This window comes from Culex pipiens, chromosome 3 (genome assembly GCF_016801865.2).
Source record: "Culex pipiens pallens isolate TS chromosome 3, TS_CPP_V2, whole genome shotgun sequence".
NCBI lineage: Eukaryota > Metazoa > Arthropoda > Insecta > Diptera > Culicidae > Culex > Culex pipiens.
The window spans coordinates 168,329,186-168,349,369 of record NC_068939.1 but is presented as its reverse complement, the minus strand read 5'-3'; the positions used below and the strand labels follow the sequence as shown (position 1 = coordinate 168,349,369).

Below are 20,184 nucleotides of genomic sequence, written 5' to 3'. Positions count from 1 at the left end.
CATTTGAATGTTGAGCATACATTTTCAATTCCTATTTTAATATAAAAGCAAAATATGATGTTCTAATGATAACAAACGATGAAAAACGTTACTTTTATTGATACTTGATTATCCAAATTCAATAAAACATTATTTCCGTAATTTTATCTGAGAAAAACAAACATAACTTCTTTTGAAATCACCAACGTCGATATCACCCTGCTGTCACTGAGGGGGGCGCTTTGTTATGATTCGTTTTTCTTCGCCGAATGTACATGGCGCTTTTTTCTTGTTGCTTTTTTTTCGTCACGAGGTTTATGTAGCCTTTTGTTTGACAGGTTGACAGGGCTATATAAACAGGGACTGCTGATGGCAGAGATTTTGTTTATGTTACTTTATTTAAAATCATGATTAAACAGACTTTACTGAAGTAACTTTTGCTCATTTTTGGTGGAGAGGTAGCTTATTAGAAGTACTTTTAGAATATACAATAACCCAGAAAGTGTCAAAATGTACATGATGCCTTTTGAAATGTTACCGTCGGTTTGTTTGTTTTGGGGGGCGATGCACGCTTGCAAAGTTTAGCGTGAATGTTGAATTATTTAACCCACGGAATCGGTTGTTGCGTTGACCCAGAGTCTCGGCCCGAAACTTCAAACACGAACAAAAGCAGCGAACCGAAGATTGGCAATGACGTTTTGGAATTTTGACAGTTTGGAACGCATGAATTACCCCATTATCGGTTTCCCACATGGGTGATGTGGAAATTGTTGCACATGGTTGAAGTTGGGAATTTTGCAACTGATTTTAATTTATGCTAAATTTCAAAATTTAAACACGAATCTACAGCGAATCGATGTGATAACTAAAGATACATTAAAGGCACGATGATTTGATGTGCAATCTTAATCAGAATCGCGATAAAAGAGGTTTAAATTGAAAAAATAATAATAAAACAAATTCTGGTCTGTAATTCAACGAAATTTTGTCTGTTTTGGAAGACTTAATGTTATTGCACAATGGTTATTGTTTTTTTTTTCAAAAATTAAATTTTTCGGTTCGTCCACAAACAATCCCATGTTTGTAAACAAACGACGCCATATTGCCAATGTTGTTCGGTAGCTCATATCAGGCCATCGCCGGGGCCCTGCGTTGACCCCTAGGGAAGCTTTCCTTCCGATCTGCAGACTAGCCTTAAAACGGAATACGTAAACGATTCAAAATGAATTCCGTTTCAGAATTTCGATTGAGTTGACTGGGTAAAAACTTCAGAAAAAGCTTCTCTTGTTTGAGTGGTGAATATTTTTGACAGTTCAAAAAACGTTTTTTTTTGTTTGTACACAAACTCGTAAAACCAAAATCGAATTTTTCAGATCTCTCTTTATCGCTAATGTTTTTAGTGTAGTTTTTGCAACATTCCCAGTAATTATGCAGTGCATTTACTTCACATCAGTATTACTAGTGATATTTGCTCAAAATGGACAAACCGACGATGGTGGAATGTGCATGGCCAAAGAAACCTGCGCTGAAACGCAGCAGGAAGCACCGACCAACAATCTGTACAAAGCCGGTAAGAGTTACTTCTTTCTTTGGTTGAGAAAAAACTGAACCATCCAAAATCTTCAGCGGACAACAAATACATCACACTGATCGAGGAGGCGCTCGCGGCCTACAAACCCTGCGAATCGTCCAACTGCTCCTGCCATTTGGACGTTCTCAAGACGGACCTCCGTCCGTTCAGATCCGGCATCACGCAGGACATGATCGAGCAGGCCCGTTCCTACGGCACCAAGTACCAAATCATCGGCCACAGACTGTTCCGCCAGCGGGACTGCATGTTCCCGGCCCGCTGTTCCGGCGTGGAGCACTTTATCCGACCCAACCTGCCGAAGCTGCCCGACATGGAGCTGATCATCAACTGTCGCGACTGGCCGCAAATCAGTCGGCACTGGAACGCCCCGCGGGAACCGCTGCCAGTGCTGTCGTTTAGCAAGACGAACGACTACCTGGACATTATGTATCCGACGTGGGGCTTCTGGGAGGGCGGTCCGGCGATTTCACTGTATCCGACCGGGTTGGGACGATGGGACCAGCACCGGGTGTCGGTGCGGAAAGCCGCTAAAGTGTGGCCCTGGGAGAAAAAGCTCAACCAGGCGTTCTTTCGTGGTTCGCGAACTTCCGACGAGCGCGATCCGTTGGTGCTGCTGTCCCGAATGCGGCCCGAGCTGGTGGACGCTCAGTACACGAAGAATCAAGCGTGGAGATCTCCGAAAGATACGCTGCACGCAGAACCTGCCCAGGAAGTTCGACTCGAAGACCACTGCCAGTACAAATACCTGTTCAATTTCCGCGGAGTGGCGGCCAGCTTCCGCTTCAAGCATCTCTTCCTGTGCAAATCGCTCGTGTTTCACGTGGGCCAAGAGTGGCAAGAGTTTTTCTACGACTCGTTGAAACCGTGGGTTCACTACGTTCCAGTTCCGGTGGGGATCAACGAGTGGGAGCTGGAACAGTTGATTCAGTTTTTCCGCGAGCACGATCAACTGGCGCAGGAAATTGCAAATCGGGGCTATGAACACATCTGGAACCATCTCAGGATGGAGGACGTCGAGTGCTACTGGAAGCGGCTGTTGCGCCGATACGGCAAGCTGGTAAAGTACGAAGTGAAACGGGACGAGGAGCTCGTCGAGATTTTCTAGAATCTCTAAAGGTAAATATTGAATCTCACGCACGTGGTGACTGTTAAACAATTATGATGGCGGTAAAATATTTTAAAATAAAAAGCACGTGATTCGAAATATATTCAGACTTGTTGTTACCCTGATGACAATTACCAGTTTATTCGATATAAAAAATCTATAAAGATTTTTTGTTTTGTGTTTTAAAAAATGCATTTTTACTAACCTAAAAAACAATATTATTGGCGATTCCGTTGTGCAATTAACATTTTTCTTTTCCTCCTAGTCACGGCGTTCTAGCAGAGTTCTAACAGAGCTGGATATTTTTACAGCATTCTAGCAGAAATGTTCCACCCTTTTAGCAGGATTCTGGCAGAACCAGCTCCGCTAGAATATTTCGTAACTGTTGTAATTCTCGAATGACGAAATTGGACTGCAAAGGATTTAAAATGACTTTGGGTTGGGATTGGGTACCACTCGTATCACTTCTGTGTTGAGCACATTAGAGCACAGACAAAATGACGCTAACTTAATTGTTATTTCATGTATGCAAAAAAGTTCTAATTCTAAAATTCTAAAATCCTAAATTTTCAACATTTTATAATTTTGGAAATTTAGAACTCTAAAACTTTAGAATTCTTGTATTCTAAAATTCTAATGTTCTAACATTCTAATATTTTAAAATCCTAAAAAAAATTATAAAATTTTTAAATTCTAAAATCCTAAAATCCTAAAATTTTTAAATTATTAAATTCTAAAATCCTAAAATTTTAAAATTCTAAAATTCTCATGTTCCAAAATTCTAAAAATTATAATATTTTAAAATCCTAAAATTCTAAAATTTTAAATGTCTAAAATGTCTTAAATTCTGAAATTCTACAATTTAAAAATTCTAAAAATCTAAAATTCTAAAATTTGAAAATTCAAAAATTATAAAATTCTAAAATTCTAAAATTCTAAAATTCTAAAATTCTAAAATTCTAAAATTCTAAAATTCTTAAATTCTAAAAATTCTAAAAAATCTGAGATTCCAAAAATATCTTAAAACTCTAAAATTCTAATATCCTAAAATTTTAAATGTCTCAAATTCTAAAATTTTAAAATCCTAAAAAATTCTAAAAAATTTAAATGTCTTAAAATTGTAAAATTTTAAAATCTAAAATTCTAGAATCCCTAAATTCTTAAATTCTATATTTCTAAAATTCTAGAACTCTAAAATTCTAAAATTTGAAAATTCTAAAAATCTTAAGTTCTAGAATTGTATAATTCAAAAATTCAAAGCTTCAAAAATTCTGAAATTTGAAAATTTGAAAATTTGTAAATTCTAGAATTCTAATATCCTAAAATTTTCAAATTCTAAAATTTTAAAATTTCTATGTTCCCAAATTCTTAAATTCTAAAAATTCTAAAAAATCTGAGATTTCTAAAATTTCTTAAAACTCAAAAATTCTAAAATCCTAAAATTCTAAAAAATTTAAATGTCTAAAATTCTAAAATTTTAAAATCTAAAATTCTAAAATTTGAATATTCTAAAGAAAAATATTTTTTTTAATTATTAAATTTTAAAATTATAAAATTCTAATGTTTCAAAATTCTTAAATTCTAAAAGATCTGAGATTTCAAAAATATCTTAAAACTCTAAAATTCTAAAATCCTAAAATTCTAAAATTTTAAATGTCTAAAATTCTAAAATTTTAAAATCCTAAAATTTTAAAGTTTTAGAATCTAAAATTATAGAATTCTTAAATTCTATATTTCTAAAATTCTAGAACTCTAAAATTCTAAAATTTGAAAATTCTAAAAATCTTAAGTTCTAGAATTGCATAATTCAAAAATTCAAATTAGAAAATTTTAAAATTTGTAAATTCTAAAATTCTAATATCCTAAAATTTTAAAATTCTTATGTTCCCAAATTCTTAAATTCTAAAAATTCTAAAATATCTGAGATTTCTAAAATTTCTTAAAACTCTACAATTCTAAAATCCTAAAATTCTAAAAAATTTAAATGTCTAAAATTCTAAAATTTTAAAATCTAAAATTCTAAAATTTGAATATTCTAAAAAAAAATATTTTTTTTAATTATAAAATTTTAAAATTATAAAATTCTAATGTTTCATAATTCTTAAATTCTAAAAGATCTCAGATTTCAAAAATATCTTAAAAATCTAAAATTCTAAAATCCTAAAATTCTAAAATTTTAAATGTCTAAAATTCTAAAATTCTCATATTTTAAAATCCTAAAATTTTAAATTTTTAAAATCTACAATTCTAGAATTCATAAATTCTATATTTCTAAAATTCTAGAACTCAAAAATTCTAAAATTTAAAAATTCTAAAAATCTTAAGTTCTAGAATTGTATAATTCAAAAATTCTGAAATTAGAAAATTTTAAAATTTGTAAATTCTAAAATTCTAATATCCTAAAATTCCAAAATTCTAAAATTATAAAATTCGTATGTTCCCAAATTCTTAAATTCTAAAAAATCTGAGATTTCTAAAATTTCTTAAAACTCTAAAATCCTAAAATTCTAAAAAATTTAAATGTCTAAAATTCTAAAATTAAAAAATTCTAAAAATCTGAAATTATTAAATTTTAAAATTCTAAAATTTTTAAATTTTAATTTTTTAAATTATAAAATTATAAATTTCTAATGTTTCAAAATTCTTAAATTCTTAAAAATTTCAAAAAATCTGAGATTTCAAAAATATCTCAAAACTCTAAAATTCTAATATCCTAAAATTTTAAATGTCTAAAATTCTAAAATTTTAAAATCTGAAATTCTAGATTTCTGAAGTTCTATATTTCTAAAATTCTAGAACTCTAAAATTCTAAAATTAAAAAATTCTAAAAATCTTAAGTTCTAGAATTGTATAATTCAAAAGTTCAAAGCTTCAAAAATTCTGAAATTAAAAATTTTAAAATTTGTAAATTCTTATATCCTAAAATTTTAAAATTTTAAAATACTTATGTTCCCAAATTCTTGAATTCTAAAAATTCTAAAAAATATGAGATTTCTAAAATTTCTTAAAACTCTAAAATTCTAAAATCCTAAAATTCTAAAAAATTTAAATGTCTAAAATTCTAAAATTCTAAAATTTTAAAATCCTAAAATTTTCAAATTCTAAAATCTAAAATTCTAAAATTCTATAATTCTTAAATTCTAAATTTCTAAAATTCTAGAACTCTAAAGTTCTAAAATTTTAAAATTCTAAAAATCTTAAGTTCTAGAATTGTATAATTCAAAAATTTAAAGCCTCAAAAATTCTGAAATTAGAAAATTTTAAAATTTGTAAATTCTGAAATATATTATCCTAAAAAACTGAGATTTCCATAATTTCTTAAAACTCTAAAATTCTAAAATCCTTAAATTCTAAAATTTTAAATGCCTAAAATTCTAAAATTCAAAAATTTTAAAATTCTGAAATTCTTTAATTTTTTTAGATTCTTAAAGTTTTAAATTCTTAAATTTTTACATTCTTAAATTTTTCAATTCTTAAATTTTAAAATTCTTAAATTTTTATGTTCTTAAATCTTAAATTCTAGAATTCTAAAATTATAAATTTCTAAAATTCTAAAATTATAAATTTCTAAAATTCTAAAATTTTAATTTTTTAAAATTATAAAATTAAAAAAAATTAAAATTACAAAATTCTAATGTTCCAAAATTCAAAAATTCTCAAAATTCTAAAATTTTTAAAAATTCAAAAAATCTGAAATTTCTGAAAACTCTACAACCCTGAAATTTTAAAATTTTAAATGTCTAATTCTGAAATCTAAAATTCTAGAATTCTACAATTCATAAATTCTATATTTCCAAAATTCTAGAATTCTAAAATTCTAAAATTTCAAAATTCAAAATATCTTAATTTTTAGAACTTTATAATTCAAAACCTCTAAAACTCTAAAATTCTTAAATTCTGAAATTTGAAAAGTCTGAAATCCTGAAATTTAAAAATCCTAAGATTTTAAAATTCTCAAATTCCAAAATTCTTAAATCCTAAAAATCTATAATTTTAAAATTCTGAAATTTTAATATTCTTGTATTCTAAAATTCTGAAATTCTAAATAGAATTTGTAGAATTTTTAAATGTTATTTTTTTCAAATTATAAAATTCTAAAATTTTAAAATTATAAGTTATGTTTCAAAATTCTAAAATTTAAAAAAAAATGAAAAAAAAAAATCTAGAATTCTAAAATCCTAAAATGTTAAATGTCAAAAATTCTTATATTCTACAATTCTTAAATTCTTAAAATCCTTAAATTCTTAAATGTTAAATGTCTGAAATTCTTAAATTCTTAAATTCTAAAATTCTTAAATTCTTAAATTCTAAAATCTTAAATTCTAGGATTCTATAATTCTAAAATTCTTAAATTCTATATTTCTAAAATTCTAATGTTCTAAAAACTTAAAATTCTAAAATTCTAATATCCCTAATTCTCTAATTTTCAAAAAAAATATTTCTAAACGTTTTTCAAAACACATGAAATGCAAAAAAATACATTAAGTTTTTGTTTAATGGTTCTTTTTTTTTTAAATAACTTGAGATCTGAACTTTTACGATTGTATTTTCGTATTTTCAAAGAATTCCAAACAAAATGATACTTTTGTCTGTGTCTTTTGTTCCCCACCCACCCTTCCCACCCATGGGTTGCAACACCCAACTCCCATCGCGTCCCGATCCTCTTATTTATCGCTTCTGTTTTGATTCCCTCTCTTCGTCATCATCAGCATCAGATTCTGACGTTTCTCCTCCGCCTATCGCAATCATGTGTTTTGTGTGTTTTCTTGCGTCGTGCGTGCGAGTTGTTGATGGTGAAATTTGTTTTATCAAAAAACCTGAATAAAATTGGTGAAATCCTGCCGCGGCCAGAACCGACCCCACAATGACCATCACGGACTACATCGGAACGCTGTCGGACAACCCGTACTTCGGGGCGGGCTTTGGCCTGTTCGGGGTCGGTGCCGGCGCAGCGCTCTTACGTAAGGGATTGCAGGGCGCGTTGATTCTGTTTCGGCGGCACTACATGATCACGCTGGAAGTTCCGTGCCGGGATAAATCGTACCAGTGGCTGCTGCAGTGGATTACGCAAAAGGGCGCCAAGCACACGCAGCATCTGAGCGTGGAAACGTCGTTCCTGCAGCGGGACACGGGCCACGTCAAGACCAAGTACGACTTTATTCCGTCGATTGGGACGCACATCATGCGCTACGGTGGAACCTGGATCAAGGTGGACCGCGCCCGGGAGCAGCACACGCTCGACCTGCACATGGGCGTGCCCTGGGAGACGGTCCAGCTGACGGCGTTCGGGAGGGACAAGAATTTGTACTTTCGGATCTTGGAGGAAGGTTGGTTCTTGAGTTCTGGTCTGGTTGAAGAATTCTTTTACTACTGATGGTTTCATTTTCCAGCGCGACAATTGGCGCTCAAAAACACCGAAGGCAAAACGCTAATGTACAGCGCGATGGGTTCCGAGTGGCGCCAGTTCGGTCATCCCCGGAACCGCCGACCGCTCAAATCGGTCGTCCTCGATAACGGCGTGTCCGAGCGCATCCTCAAAGACTGTCGAGAGTTCATGCAGAACCCCGGATGGTACGCGGACCGTGGAATCCCGTACCGCCGGGGTTACCTGCTGTACGGTCCACCCGGGTGTGGCAAGTCCAGCTACATCACCGCCCTGGCCGGCGAGATCGAGTGTGGCATTTGTCTGCTGAACCTGTCCGAGCGCGGACTCACCGACGACCGGTTAAACCACCTGATGAACGTGGCCCCGCAGCAGTCGATCATCCTGCTCGAGGACATTGACGCGGCGTTCTTGTCCCGCGAGGACACCAAACAGCAAAAGGCCGCCTTCGAAGGCCTCAACCGTGTTACCTTCTCCGGGCTGCTAAACTGCCTCGACGGCGTCGCTTCCACCGAAGCCCGAATTGTGTTCATGACCACCAACTACCTGGATCGGCTCGATCCGGCCCTCATCCGGCCGGGTCGCGTCGACGTGAAGGAGTACGTCGGCTATTGCAGCCGGCACCAGCTCGAGCAGATGTTTATGCGGTTCTACACCGGCGAGGAGGCGACCGTGAATTCGAAACTGTTTGCCGAGAATGTGCTGAGCTACGGCAAGAACGTAAGCCCGGCGCAGGTTCAGGGCTACTTTATGATGCACAAGACGTCTGATCAGCAGACGGTGCTCGCGAACGTGGCAGGCCTGTGGGACAATGCGTGAGGTGAGGGAGACGACAGCAGCATCGGTTCTAGGTAAGGTGAGGGAAAGTATAGGCAGAGCCAGACAGTTGTACAATAAATTGTAAGTAAAGATGAGAGGTTTTAGATGGTGCTTTATCATTAGAATTTGCAAGAACTGTCCAACTTTGTGTGCTATTAAAATTATAACGTAGACCAACATTCAACCCATTGCATTTCAAAAAAGTTGGTATAAGAAACCAGTAGACTAATGTTCAATGTACGTCAAAAGGTTCTCAGATCACGGCAAACTGAGGTTCCCCTTGTAGAGGATACCCATAGGGACTCTCATGCCAAATATCAGCCCATTTGGTTGAGAATTGGCCTGTCCCCAGCGGTTCAAAGTTTATATGGAAATTACTATGGGATTTTTTTAACAAATATTAAAATAAAAATAACAATTGAAACAAAATTAGACTTTTTAAAAAGGACCTATAAGCTATTGTGTTTCATATGTTAATGAGACCTTAAAAACTCTAGCAAATATAAAAAAAAAAATATTTAATCTATCAAAAAAAATCAAATAAAACAGAATTTGAAAAAAGAGAGATCGAAAATAAGTATTTCTAATCAATTTGAGTAATATTTTTACAAATTTTGAGGAGACGAAAAAGCTTTAGATTTTTTTCGTTAATTCATTGATGTTCTGCAAATTATTGATATTACAACTGTTACAGTAGTGATGGATAAAATATCCCAAAACTTTTCGTTTAAACTTTATTTGGAAAAATTAGAAATATTTTTTTACCAGAGCCGAAGAACACAAATTTTAAATCCTGTTTTTTTAAATAGTCCTATAAAGAAAAAATAGCTTAAAGGACGTTTAAAAGGAGGTCTACAAATAATACTTGTACCAGTCTACTCAAAAATATTAAAATAATAGATGAATTAAAGAAATTATTATTTATTAAATATAAAAAAAATCAAGGAGTCTGCATAAAATTTTGAGTTACACAATAAAAATGTTCATGTTAGCTTTCAACAACATTAAAAAAATCTCTAAAAAACGCAAAACATTGAACAAAAAAGTTATGAGTTGGAAAATCAGTGTGGGAATGCGAGCGAGAAGAAGAGAAGCTTTGCTCGCTCGCGAGCGAGGGAGAGAACTTGTAGTGCTTTCCTCTCCTCGCTCGCATTTTCGCCGCGATCGCTCGCGGACGGCTCGTGCTAGCGGTTCGTTCCAAGCTTACAATTTTCTATAGTTTTTTAAAGGTCCTATAAACATATGAAAGACAATAGCTTATAGGATCTTTTGTTTCACAGACTTATGAATGCGTACGACGCGATGGTATAGAGGTATAAATTCAATTAAATTCAAATCTGGCTCGCGAGCTAGCCCGTTTGCGAGCAGAAGAGAGCACGAACAATCGGCGAGTTGCTCTCGACAGCCCGGAACTCGGGAAAACCAACACTAAATACAGACTGATTTTTAAGTAAAAATGTAAAAAAATGATAAATTGGGGCAAAATGGACCCTTTGCCGTTTCGTGTGGTGGATGAAACCATCACCAATTGATTCCCCGGATTTTTTTTACAAAACAAGTACTATTTTTCATACCAGGGAACCAGCCGCGTTCAATTGAGTCCGATTTTGGGTTCCATTTCGCCCACTGTGCAACTCCTTTAAAAATTTACAAAAGTTATAAAATTCAAAACAAAAAAAAATTTAAAAATGAGTTAGGTAGGTATTGGACTATGGCATGCATTTTTGACAGTTTTTGGCATTTTTGACAGTTTGTCTGCTTTGTTTGTTTGCCTGCATTTGTTTGCAGAAACGTCAGCCGGGTCAGAGCGAGAATTCCCGGGAAATCGATCATTTTTGGACCTCTCGATTCCCGGGAAATTTGGTCGAGACTCCCGGAAGAAAACCATTTGAAAAAATCGAAATTGTCCAGAACATTGAGTGTTCAATGATCGATATTTAAGTTTGAATAAACCAATGCTTTTATAATCTTCTTATTTAGAAAGTGTAAATTTTAACTTGTCAAAAATTCCAATAACTATAATTGAGTGTAAACAAAGTTACATTGAAGCATACTTTGCAGGTACACCCCAGAAATGAAAAACTCAAGTTTTTTTTTTAATATTATTTCAATTTATTATTTCTAAGAAGGAAAAGCATTTTTAAAATAAGTTCATTTTCTATATCATCTCTCGAGCATAGCAAACCTTATAATTTCGTTTTTTTATTCTAGGTAAGTTAATTTCGCTGTATCAAGGTAATTTCCTTTTTGATGTCAATAGTAGTATTGGGTTTAGCATCAACCTCAATATTAAATAACATTTTTGAAAAATAACTCTGCAACTCTTTGTAATGGTTAGGTCCGCCAATTGTTAAAATTCTGGTTTTCCGGATAACTGTTAATATTTCTTCATTTAATATTTACAGTTGGCCCAAGAAGGAAAAACAATTTTAAATTGTTGTTTTGAGTCGTTATTTATAAAATTGCAAAAATAAAGATACTGGGAAATTATACATTAGCTAATTTTAAATTTTTAAAAATCTAATAACAAGTTCATGCAAAAAGCTTCAGAATTAGAAAAAATATATCAAAATGTAGAACTGTGAACTATAAAACGAGACTACTTAAATTAACGTTTCATTGAATAAGTTTGAATTAATTGTAACTGAATTCGTTTATAACATAACATGTTACTGAACAAATTTATTACATTTCTGTTAAATTATTGGCACTATTGCATAGTTTAAAAAAACTCCCGGGTCCCGGGAATTCCCGGGAAATAGCAAAATACAACTCTCGATTCCCGGGAAATTGAAAATCTCGAGAATCATCACCCTCTAGTCAGCCTGCATAAATTAGGCTTTGCTTGCAAGTTTGCCAAAAACAAGTTTGCAAGTTTGGCAAACTGCCAAACACAAAAAGGGCGAGTATGTCTGTTTGCCATAGTTTATTACCTCCTTTATTTCTAAAAGAAAAGGTCAAAAGAACATGTTTTTTTTTTGCTTTTTAGGTTTTTTTTAAACCGCCTTCATTCAGGAGTATTCCAAAAATCTCTATAAGCAAAACATGAAAATTTTGTTTATTGGACCATTTAAAAATAATTTGGACGCGGTATTCATAAGACGGGATCAAATTTGATTTTTCGCTACAACTTCGCCGAAGACGCAAAATCGATCAGAAAATCCGTTTTAAAGGTACAGTTTTTTTTATTATTTTGGTAGCCTTTGGTATGGAAAGCAGATTAAAGTGTATGGATAATTGTAAGCATAAGCATAAGCATAAGCATTAGGGTGGGTACGGATTTTGAAAAGTTCTCAGATCAAGTTCTGGTGTGGTTCCCCTTGTAGGGTATACCCGACGGGACTCTCACGCCAAATTTCAGCTCATTTGGTTGAAAACTGGCTTGTCTCAAGCGAGTTCAAGTTTACATGGAAATTACTATGGGAAATTTTGAATTTTCGTTCATTCGCTCCTACAGACCTGGGGAAAACATGTAGAAACTTCTAAGATGGCCAAAAATGAGCGGAATCGTCTGGAGAACAACTTTCCCTAAGAGACCAGGCCGATTCGTTCAACCCCCATCGAGCTCAACGGCAATACATCCGGGGTTTTCGGTACCAACGGTTTTCCCCAGAAAAGCAACAAATTTTCCTTAGCATGCTATGAATGCTTGATGAACACCGCGACGCCACATGCCAAACCGCTACCACGTGGACTAGCATCGCCTATAAAAATTACCTTTTATTACTTTTTGAACCATAGAATTATCATTTATGGTGATCAGGATACTATTTAGATGTATCCTGAACCTCCAAATAAGAAAAAAAACTGTTATGGTGCAAATTTTACAATCACGTGGTAGCTGTTTGACATGTGGCGTCGCGGTTTTCATCAAGCATTCATAGCATGCTAAGGAAAATTTGTTGCTTTTCTGGGGAAAACCGTTGGTGCCGAAAACCCCGGATGTATTGCCGTTGAGCTCGATGGGGGTTGAACGAACCGGCCTGGTCTCTTAGGGAAAGTTGTTCTCCAGACGATTCCGCTCATTTTTGGCCATCTTAGAAGTTTCTACATGTTTTCCCCAGGTCTGTAGGAGCGAATGAACGAAAATTCAAAATTTCCCATAGTAATTTCCATGTAAACTTGAACTCGCTTGAGACAAGCCAGTTTTCAACCAAATGAGCTGAAATTTGGCGTGAGAGTCCCTTTGGGTATGCCCTACAAGGGGAACCACACCAGAACTTGATCTGAGAACTTTTTAAAATCCGTACCCACCCTAATAAGCATAGGTGCCCACCCGCAGTTGCTACTCCGTTATTGACCAGGACCTCCAGAAGTTACATCCACGAGCCGTGGAAGATAAGTGGGAGCTATCTTTCCTCGCTTCGCAACTTCTCAAAGGCCCCTATCATGCTGATCAATACCGGCGCCGGCCACGACCAGTGGTAGGGTCACGGGGAAGTGGATGGCAATGTTAGTCCGATACTTGAGTGATAGAGACCGCCCAATCGACTGCATCTCCGACAAAGTATCACATGAGTTTTGAGGGGGTTAGTAGATGGGTATGAGGTCAGGATTCACGAGTGGCAGTGATGTGACCATGAGCATTTTGTTTATCGGTTGAAATTTTAAAAATCTTAGGCAGCCGGCTGCGGAAAGATAGATAATTGATCATTTACAAAGTTTTTTTTTTATCGAACGCGTGCCAACAATTTAGATAACGCGAGCAAATTTAAAAAATAGTAAATAAATGACGCTTTACTCTTCATAAAATCGATCGATGCGAGTTGGAATAAATTTTTACGATCATTTACGATGAAAATTATCGCGAAAAGAACAGGACTGCGCGTCCCCTGAAGCACTGCACTTATGATGTCCAATAAGTTATAATAACCAATCACCCCATGCACACAAACAGCGACATAAAAGAAATGAAAATGAGCATGCAAAAACAAGACAGCGCGTCCGCGTGGTCAGCGCACTAATCTAAAGTGTATGGATAATTGTGTGGACGAACTAATCATGCAAATATTTTCTATAGTAACCTTACATAATCTCTTAGATTTTATTTTTTAAGGGGTTACATACATGTAAGAAATTACAGAAAATTTATTGAATCCACTAAAAAGATGTGGATAAAAGTTTCATGAAGACATTTCATGATTTAACTGAGTAAGAGACGATTTGAGCCCAAAATGTTGCCATGCGCAAAGCAGACTGTCAAACTTTCTGATCGTTTTTTCTCAAAACACCGAGTTGATTTACGGGTGCCACGATATCTCGAGATGGGATGGACCAAAATGGCTGAAATTTGAGGTGAAGACTCTCAAGACATATCCCGTGTGCATGACGAAGCCCGATTTTCATTTTTTTTTTTTTTAAATACAAAAATCTAAAACTGACGATTTTTTATATCAAAGGCATAAAAATTTGTTTATCTTTTTCTAAAATAAACTTTTTGAAATCGGCCTTCGTCATGCCCACGGGACTGGTTTAACGAGTCTTCACCACGAGTGTTGAGGCTTTTTGATCAAAGCAGTGTTGAGATGTCGTGTTTTTCGGATATTTAAAATAATACACAAATGAGCCTTAAGGTTAATCGAATATATTATTCTGTAAATTTTCTCCACTCAATGTTTGCATGTGTTTGTGTAATCGGTACGGTTGTAATCTATCAGCACGGAAACTAACTGTGTAACACCAACCTTCTCTTGCCCTAAAAAAGGTTCTCTTAATTGGGTGTGTTTATAACAGAACAAAACTACTACTTTCGCTTACTTTCTTCCTTTTTTTTGCACAATTTGTTTTACTTCAAAATTCTAATTTTCAAATCGAAACTCCCTCTCTTATTTATTTTATTTAATAGTTTTTTTTTGTCAAAGTTCATCTTCAATCCACACTCTATTTCATGTTTTTTCTTGTTGTATGGGTCAGACTATTTACAATTTGCCGCGAGTTCAAACTACGACGCAGAGCAGAGTTAAAAAAAATGTTGGGGAATAAATACCTACGGGGTTGTTGTCTAAAACTAGAAAAACAATTAAAAACACGTCACGTATTGCCTTAGTCGATAAAGAGTTAGGTATTTATGTTGAATTTTATGGTTGAGAAAGTTTTCAGCTAATGAAAAAGTGTGAAGCAATTAACAAAACTATTGTTTGTGTGTAATAATTCGATACTTTGCACTAAAAGTATCCTTCCGAGAGTGTGTGAGTGTGTCCGTTTGTGTGTAATTCTAATGCACAAACAATAGCAAAGAGAAGAGCCAAGAGAAAGAAGAAAAAAAAACTCAAATTCAAGCCGAAAACGGCGAGATCCACTTGAACTTGTCCTTGGAGTGAACCTCGTGGAAGTCGGCGCCGAGTCCACCACCGCTGCCGCTGCCGCCACCGGGCAGATCGTGGTGATAAAAGTTGCACTCGACCTTGTTCATGCAGTTGCGCCCGAAGCGGCACATCTTCGGATGGTAGTAGGGGCAGAGGCCGTTGGTGCAGCCCGGGTAGAACTTGCACAGCGCCGGCAGCGGTTTCGCCGTGATGGTTTTGTAGTTCTGCACTGGGACCACGGAGGAAGCTGGAATGGTTTGAGGGAGGTTTGAAATATTTTATTCAGGTTGTTTGATAGTAAGCTAATCATATTTGGGGCTTCAACCCTGCATATTGTATCGGTGGGATTTTGGTAATCGATTTTTGTGAGATATTGATTGACGCGGGAAAATGGGCTTGAACCGAGAGTTGTACTCTCTTCTCATGAGCATCAGAACCCGAACTATAAAACATCGCAAGGGCCCGAAGGGCAACTTTAGGGCTTGTGGTCTCAGATCGCAGCTAGGACAAGTTATTCAGAAAAGGTCTGCTCAGGACAACGGGAACCGGGTCGCCGGGACTCCGGCACGCCGGACACTTTAACTATTGTAACCAACGATAATTGTATTTTAATATAATGTGCTAAGTGTAATAAACGTTAGTTTTCGTATGTGCGAATGTTTCTAAGTGGTGCGTTTTATTGGACATTGGCGGTGGCCAACTAGAAGCGTTCCTGTAGCAGTTGAACGCTACACCCCCCCCCCCCCCCCCCACTCTTTGTTACGGGGCAGCACAAGTCCGTCGGCCAGGAATTTGGCTGTGTTGAGGTTGCGGAGGAACTGGTCCGAATCGAAGGTCCGGAGCCCAACACAGGTTAACTGTCAGGGTGATAATTGCACTCGATCGTAATTTCTCGACTCACGATTCAGATTTCGCGATCATCGACAAATTACGAATGACGATCGAGAAAATGCCGATGTGTTTATAAAAATGAATTATGAAGCCATTTTGCATCATTTGTTTGTCCATATAATTTTCCATACAAATTTGGCAGCTGGCCATACAAAAATGATTTATAAAAATTCAAAAATCTGTATCTTTTGAAGGAATTTTTTGATCGATTTGGTGTCTTCGGCAAAGTTGTAGGTATGGATACGGACTACACTGGAAAAAAAATGATACACGGTAAAAAAAATTGGTGATTTTTTATTTAACTTTTTGTCACTAAAACTTGTTTTGCAAAAAACACTATTTTTATTTTTATTTTTTTTGATATGATATGATGATGATATGTTTTAAAGGACATCAAATGCCAACTTTTCAGAAATGTCCAGGATGTGCAAAAAATCTTTGAGCGAGTTATGAATTTTTGAATCAATACTGATTTTTTCAAAAAATCGAAAAACTGGTCGCAAAAATTTTTCAACTTCATTTTTCGATGTAAAATCAAATTTGCAATCAAAAAGTACTGTAGTGAAATTTTGATAAAGTGCACCGTTTTTAAGTTAAGTCCATTTTTAGGTGACTTTCTTGAAAATAGTCGCAGTTTTTCATTTTTTAAATAAGTGCAAATATTTGCCCACCTTTGAAAAAAATATTTTTGAAAAGCTGAGAAAATTCTCTATATTTTGCTTTTTTGAATTTTGTTGATACGACCCTTCGTTGCTGAGATATTGCCATGCAAAGGTTAAAAAACAGGAAAATTGATGTTTTCTAAGTCCCACCCAAGCCGAGCTCCTGTGGCCTATTGGTTACAGGTTTCGTTTGATAAACGGAAGGTCGTGGTTTGAAACCCACATGGCTTGGCACCACCTTTCCTCGTACTTTTCACATGTTTCGAGGACCGGCAGTGCTCTGTATATTTGCATCTGCGGAGTGCGCTGGGCCCAACCGCAAAATGTGCTTGGAGGGACAAAAAAAAAACTGCTTAGAAAGAGTCCCGGGCTTTTGGGATTTCACTGGGAACACATCCTAAGTAGCGTAATAAAAAAGTGCACTTCAGTTCTAGCGACACATATGGAAAGTAGGGGAAATATACCCATTTTAATCACACTAAGCCGTTCGACCAATTCTCATCACTTTTGCCGTTTCTGCTATTAAATCAACATTTTCAGATGTTTCAACAATGGAGAGTTGCTTGCTCACTTTTATTTGAGCTATTTATTACTTTGGAACAGTAAAAAACACTTTATATAAGCTATAATTCATGATCAAAGTGCTGATAGGCCGATAATAGAAATAGGCTGAGAAAGGGTATAGTTCCCCTACAACAGCACAGAGGAAAGGAAAAATGTTACGGCGTGTGGACAGATCAACACACTTGCTCAACAATAGCGCGTGTGCTTTGTTCCCCAAATGCCCAAGAACAGCAAATTGGCAGCCTCTGCAGATCTAAAAATAGATCAGCAGGTCGACAATAGATCAAATAAATGGTCGCAGTGGACTCATGGCAATCAAACAAAAAAAAAAAAAAAAAGTCCCACCCAAACAACACACCATTTTCTAATGTCGATATCTCAGCAACTAATGGTCCGATTTACAATGTTGAAATATGAAACATTCGTGAAATTTTCCGATCTTTTCGAAAAAAAATATTTTCAAAATTTTTAACCCAAGACTAACATTTTAAAAGGGCGTAATATTGAATGTTTGGCCCTTTGAAATGTTAGTCTTGGTTTAAAAAATTTAAAAAAAAAATTTCCGAAGAGATCGGAAAATTTTACGAATGTTTTATATTTTAACATTAAAAATCGGACCATTAGTTGCTGAGATATCGACATTAGAAAATGGTGTGTTGTTTGGGGGAGACTTAGAAAACATCAATTTTCCTGTTTTTAAACCTTTGCATGGCAATATCTCAGCAACTAAGGGTCGTATCAACAAAGTTCAAGTAGAAAAATACAGAGAATTTTCTCAGCTTTTTCAAAAATATTTTTTTCAATAGTGGGCAAATATGTGCACTTATTTAAAAAATTGAAAAACTGCGACTATTTTCAAAAAAGTCACCTAAAATGGATTTAACTTGAAAACGGTGCACTTTATCAAAATTTCACTAAAGTACTTTTTGATAGAAAATTTAATTTTACTTCGAAAAATGAAGTTGAAAAATTTTTGCGACCAATTTTTCCATTTTTTTTAAAATCAGTATTGATTTAAAAATTCATAACTCGTTCAAAGATTTTTTGCACAACCTGGAAATTTCTGAAAAAGTTGGCATGATGTCAAGGGCATTTCAGTGAGAAACTCTGGGAGTAACTCGGAGTAACTCTGAGTTTCTCAGCTTCCTCCCGAGTTTTTCAATTCCCACCCGATTGTCGATACCTTGGTAAATGCAACCATGACTACGTCAAACTTGCGTCATACTGTTGTTTACTGTTTACATGTTTTTCCCGGATTAAGGAGTTTTAGGTTTCGGGTCTCCTGAAGAAAATTGAAGAAACCACTTCCGCCGCCTGAGGCCGTAACTCTCTGCTATGTGCAGTGTCGGCTATGAAAAGTGATATTTAGCTAAATTACGCTGCTTGTACGGTTCATGTTATATTAAGCGGCCCGACTGAGCTGTTGGAGTGTAGGGGTAATTAATGCCCGGTTTGGGAGCCGGAGCGCGTAGAATTACTGTATAAGATGCCGCATAAGAGTTTTTGGTCAAAGATCTACGATTCTAATCCTGGAGGGTATTCTATAAGACGGATGCAAAAAGTGATAGAGGTTGAGGGAACCGTTTCATTGCAGGAAGGAACGTGAATATCAATACATTCACCCAATTACATGGTTTGGCAACTTAGCATTGTTCACATAGTCCTTGCCGTTCCGTTAGTTGTCCCGCGAGTTCCAGCACATTGTAGTCACTGAGCTCTAGTTGTAGACAACTTCGCTCAGAGAACCGGACAGCCACCCACCCACGATCATCGCCACATTCCTCCAGCTCAGTCTAGTCCGCCTAATCCAACAGGGAATCAAGCAGTTGTTGAATTACATTCACTGATCCCTCCCGGGTCCTCTCCATAATAACTCGGTCCCTACAGCGGCTTCCAAAAGAAATACAAGTTCCTCTCATAATAATCGATCCGAATCATCAAGGCATTTCTACAGTCAGTAGCAGAGCAGGGAATTGAGACGATCCTGGCGTTTCTACCAGAACAAACGAAAATTTGATATTTTGTTTTTACTCCGGTACAAATATCGTTAAAGTGGAATATGAAACTCGCAAAGTTTTTATTAAATTTATATTAAATACAATTTCACTATATTCTAAAATGCTTCTCCGATGAACTGAGGGGTTGGAATTCCACCAACATTAACGATGAGGAGCTGAGGATGCTGATGGTTCTGGCCGGTATTTGAAGACGATGCCTTTCAGGAGCGCTTGCATTTCGGGAACAGATATTTGGGTTATTGAATGCTGTACCGGCCAAGGTACCGGCTGTTTTCTTGTCCCCCTCCCCTTCCTCCGACGCCGCCGCGGTCATTCTGGAAGCCCAGGTTGTCGGAAACATGATAGACTTCATTCTTCAGCACACAGACACGACTTTTTTGGGATTAGCAGTTCACGGCAGTTCCGGATCACGATCAAAGACGGGCAAGTTTGTCTGTTATCGGTTAACTTTTCCTGGTGGTTTCCGACGGCGCACTTGATCACGCGGTCAATTTCCACAAAATGCGTGAAAGCCATTATCGACCGAAGGTCCTTATTCCGGACATATTTGTCCGTAAACATAACGGATGGTACGGCTTCTTCCGAAACAGACTTGTTCTTAGATTTTTAATCAAAACAAACAGCCTTAGCAACGGCCGGTTGTTAGGCCTGTTGTTATTTCTTTAAACACAAGGTACATATATTTAGGTGGGAATGGTGAGAATCAATCGGAGTAACTCGGAGGAACATTGAGAAACTCTCGTTACTCTGGGCAAAATTGAGGAACTCTTTTGCTCACTGAATTGCCCTTGCATGATGTCCTCTAAAACATACCAAAAAAAATTAAAATAGTGTTTTTTTGCAAATCAAGTTTTAGTGACAAAAAGT

At 35.7% G+C, this 20,184-nt stretch overlaps 3 protein-coding genes across 3 annotated transcripts in view; 2 read left to right on the top strand and 1 right to left on the bottom strand.

Moving 5' to 3' along the window:
* Positions 1-1,310: 1,310 nt before the first annotated feature.
* On the top strand, positions 1,311-2,778 carry LOC120426826 (O-glucosyltransferase rumi homolog). The gene is made up of 2 exons (XM_039591613.2): positions 1,311-1,549; positions 1,606-2,778. The coding sequence occupies exons 1-2, from the start codon at positions 1,408-1,410 to the stop codon at positions 2,673-2,675; spliced, it is 1,212 nt and encodes a 403-aa protein (XP_039447547.1). The 5' UTR covers positions 1,311-1,407; the 3' UTR covers positions 2,676-2,778.
* A 4,642-nt stretch (positions 2,779-7,420) lies between these two features.
* Positions 7,421-8,972, top strand: LOC120426830 (mitochondrial chaperone BCS1). Its single transcript, XM_039591616.2, has 2 exons — positions 7,421-8,002; positions 8,066-8,972. Exons 1-2 carry the CDS (start codon positions 7,540-7,542, stop codon positions 8,875-8,877), a joined length of 1,275 nt encoding a protein of 424 aa, XP_039447550.1. The 5' UTR covers positions 7,421-7,539; the 3' UTR covers positions 8,878-8,972.
* A 5,471-nt stretch (positions 8,973-14,443) lies between these two features.
* Positions 14,444-20,184, bottom strand: part of LOC120431566 (zinc finger CCCH domain-containing protein 14) — an 11,630-nt gene continuing 5,889 nt past the window's right edge. The window contains exon 4 of the mRNA XM_052709858.1: positions 14,444-15,429. Coding sequence (XP_052565818.1) covers positions 15,152-15,429 — 278 coding nt within the window. The 3' untranslated portion in view covers positions 14,444-15,151. The remainder of the gene's footprint in view (positions 15,430-20,184) is intronic.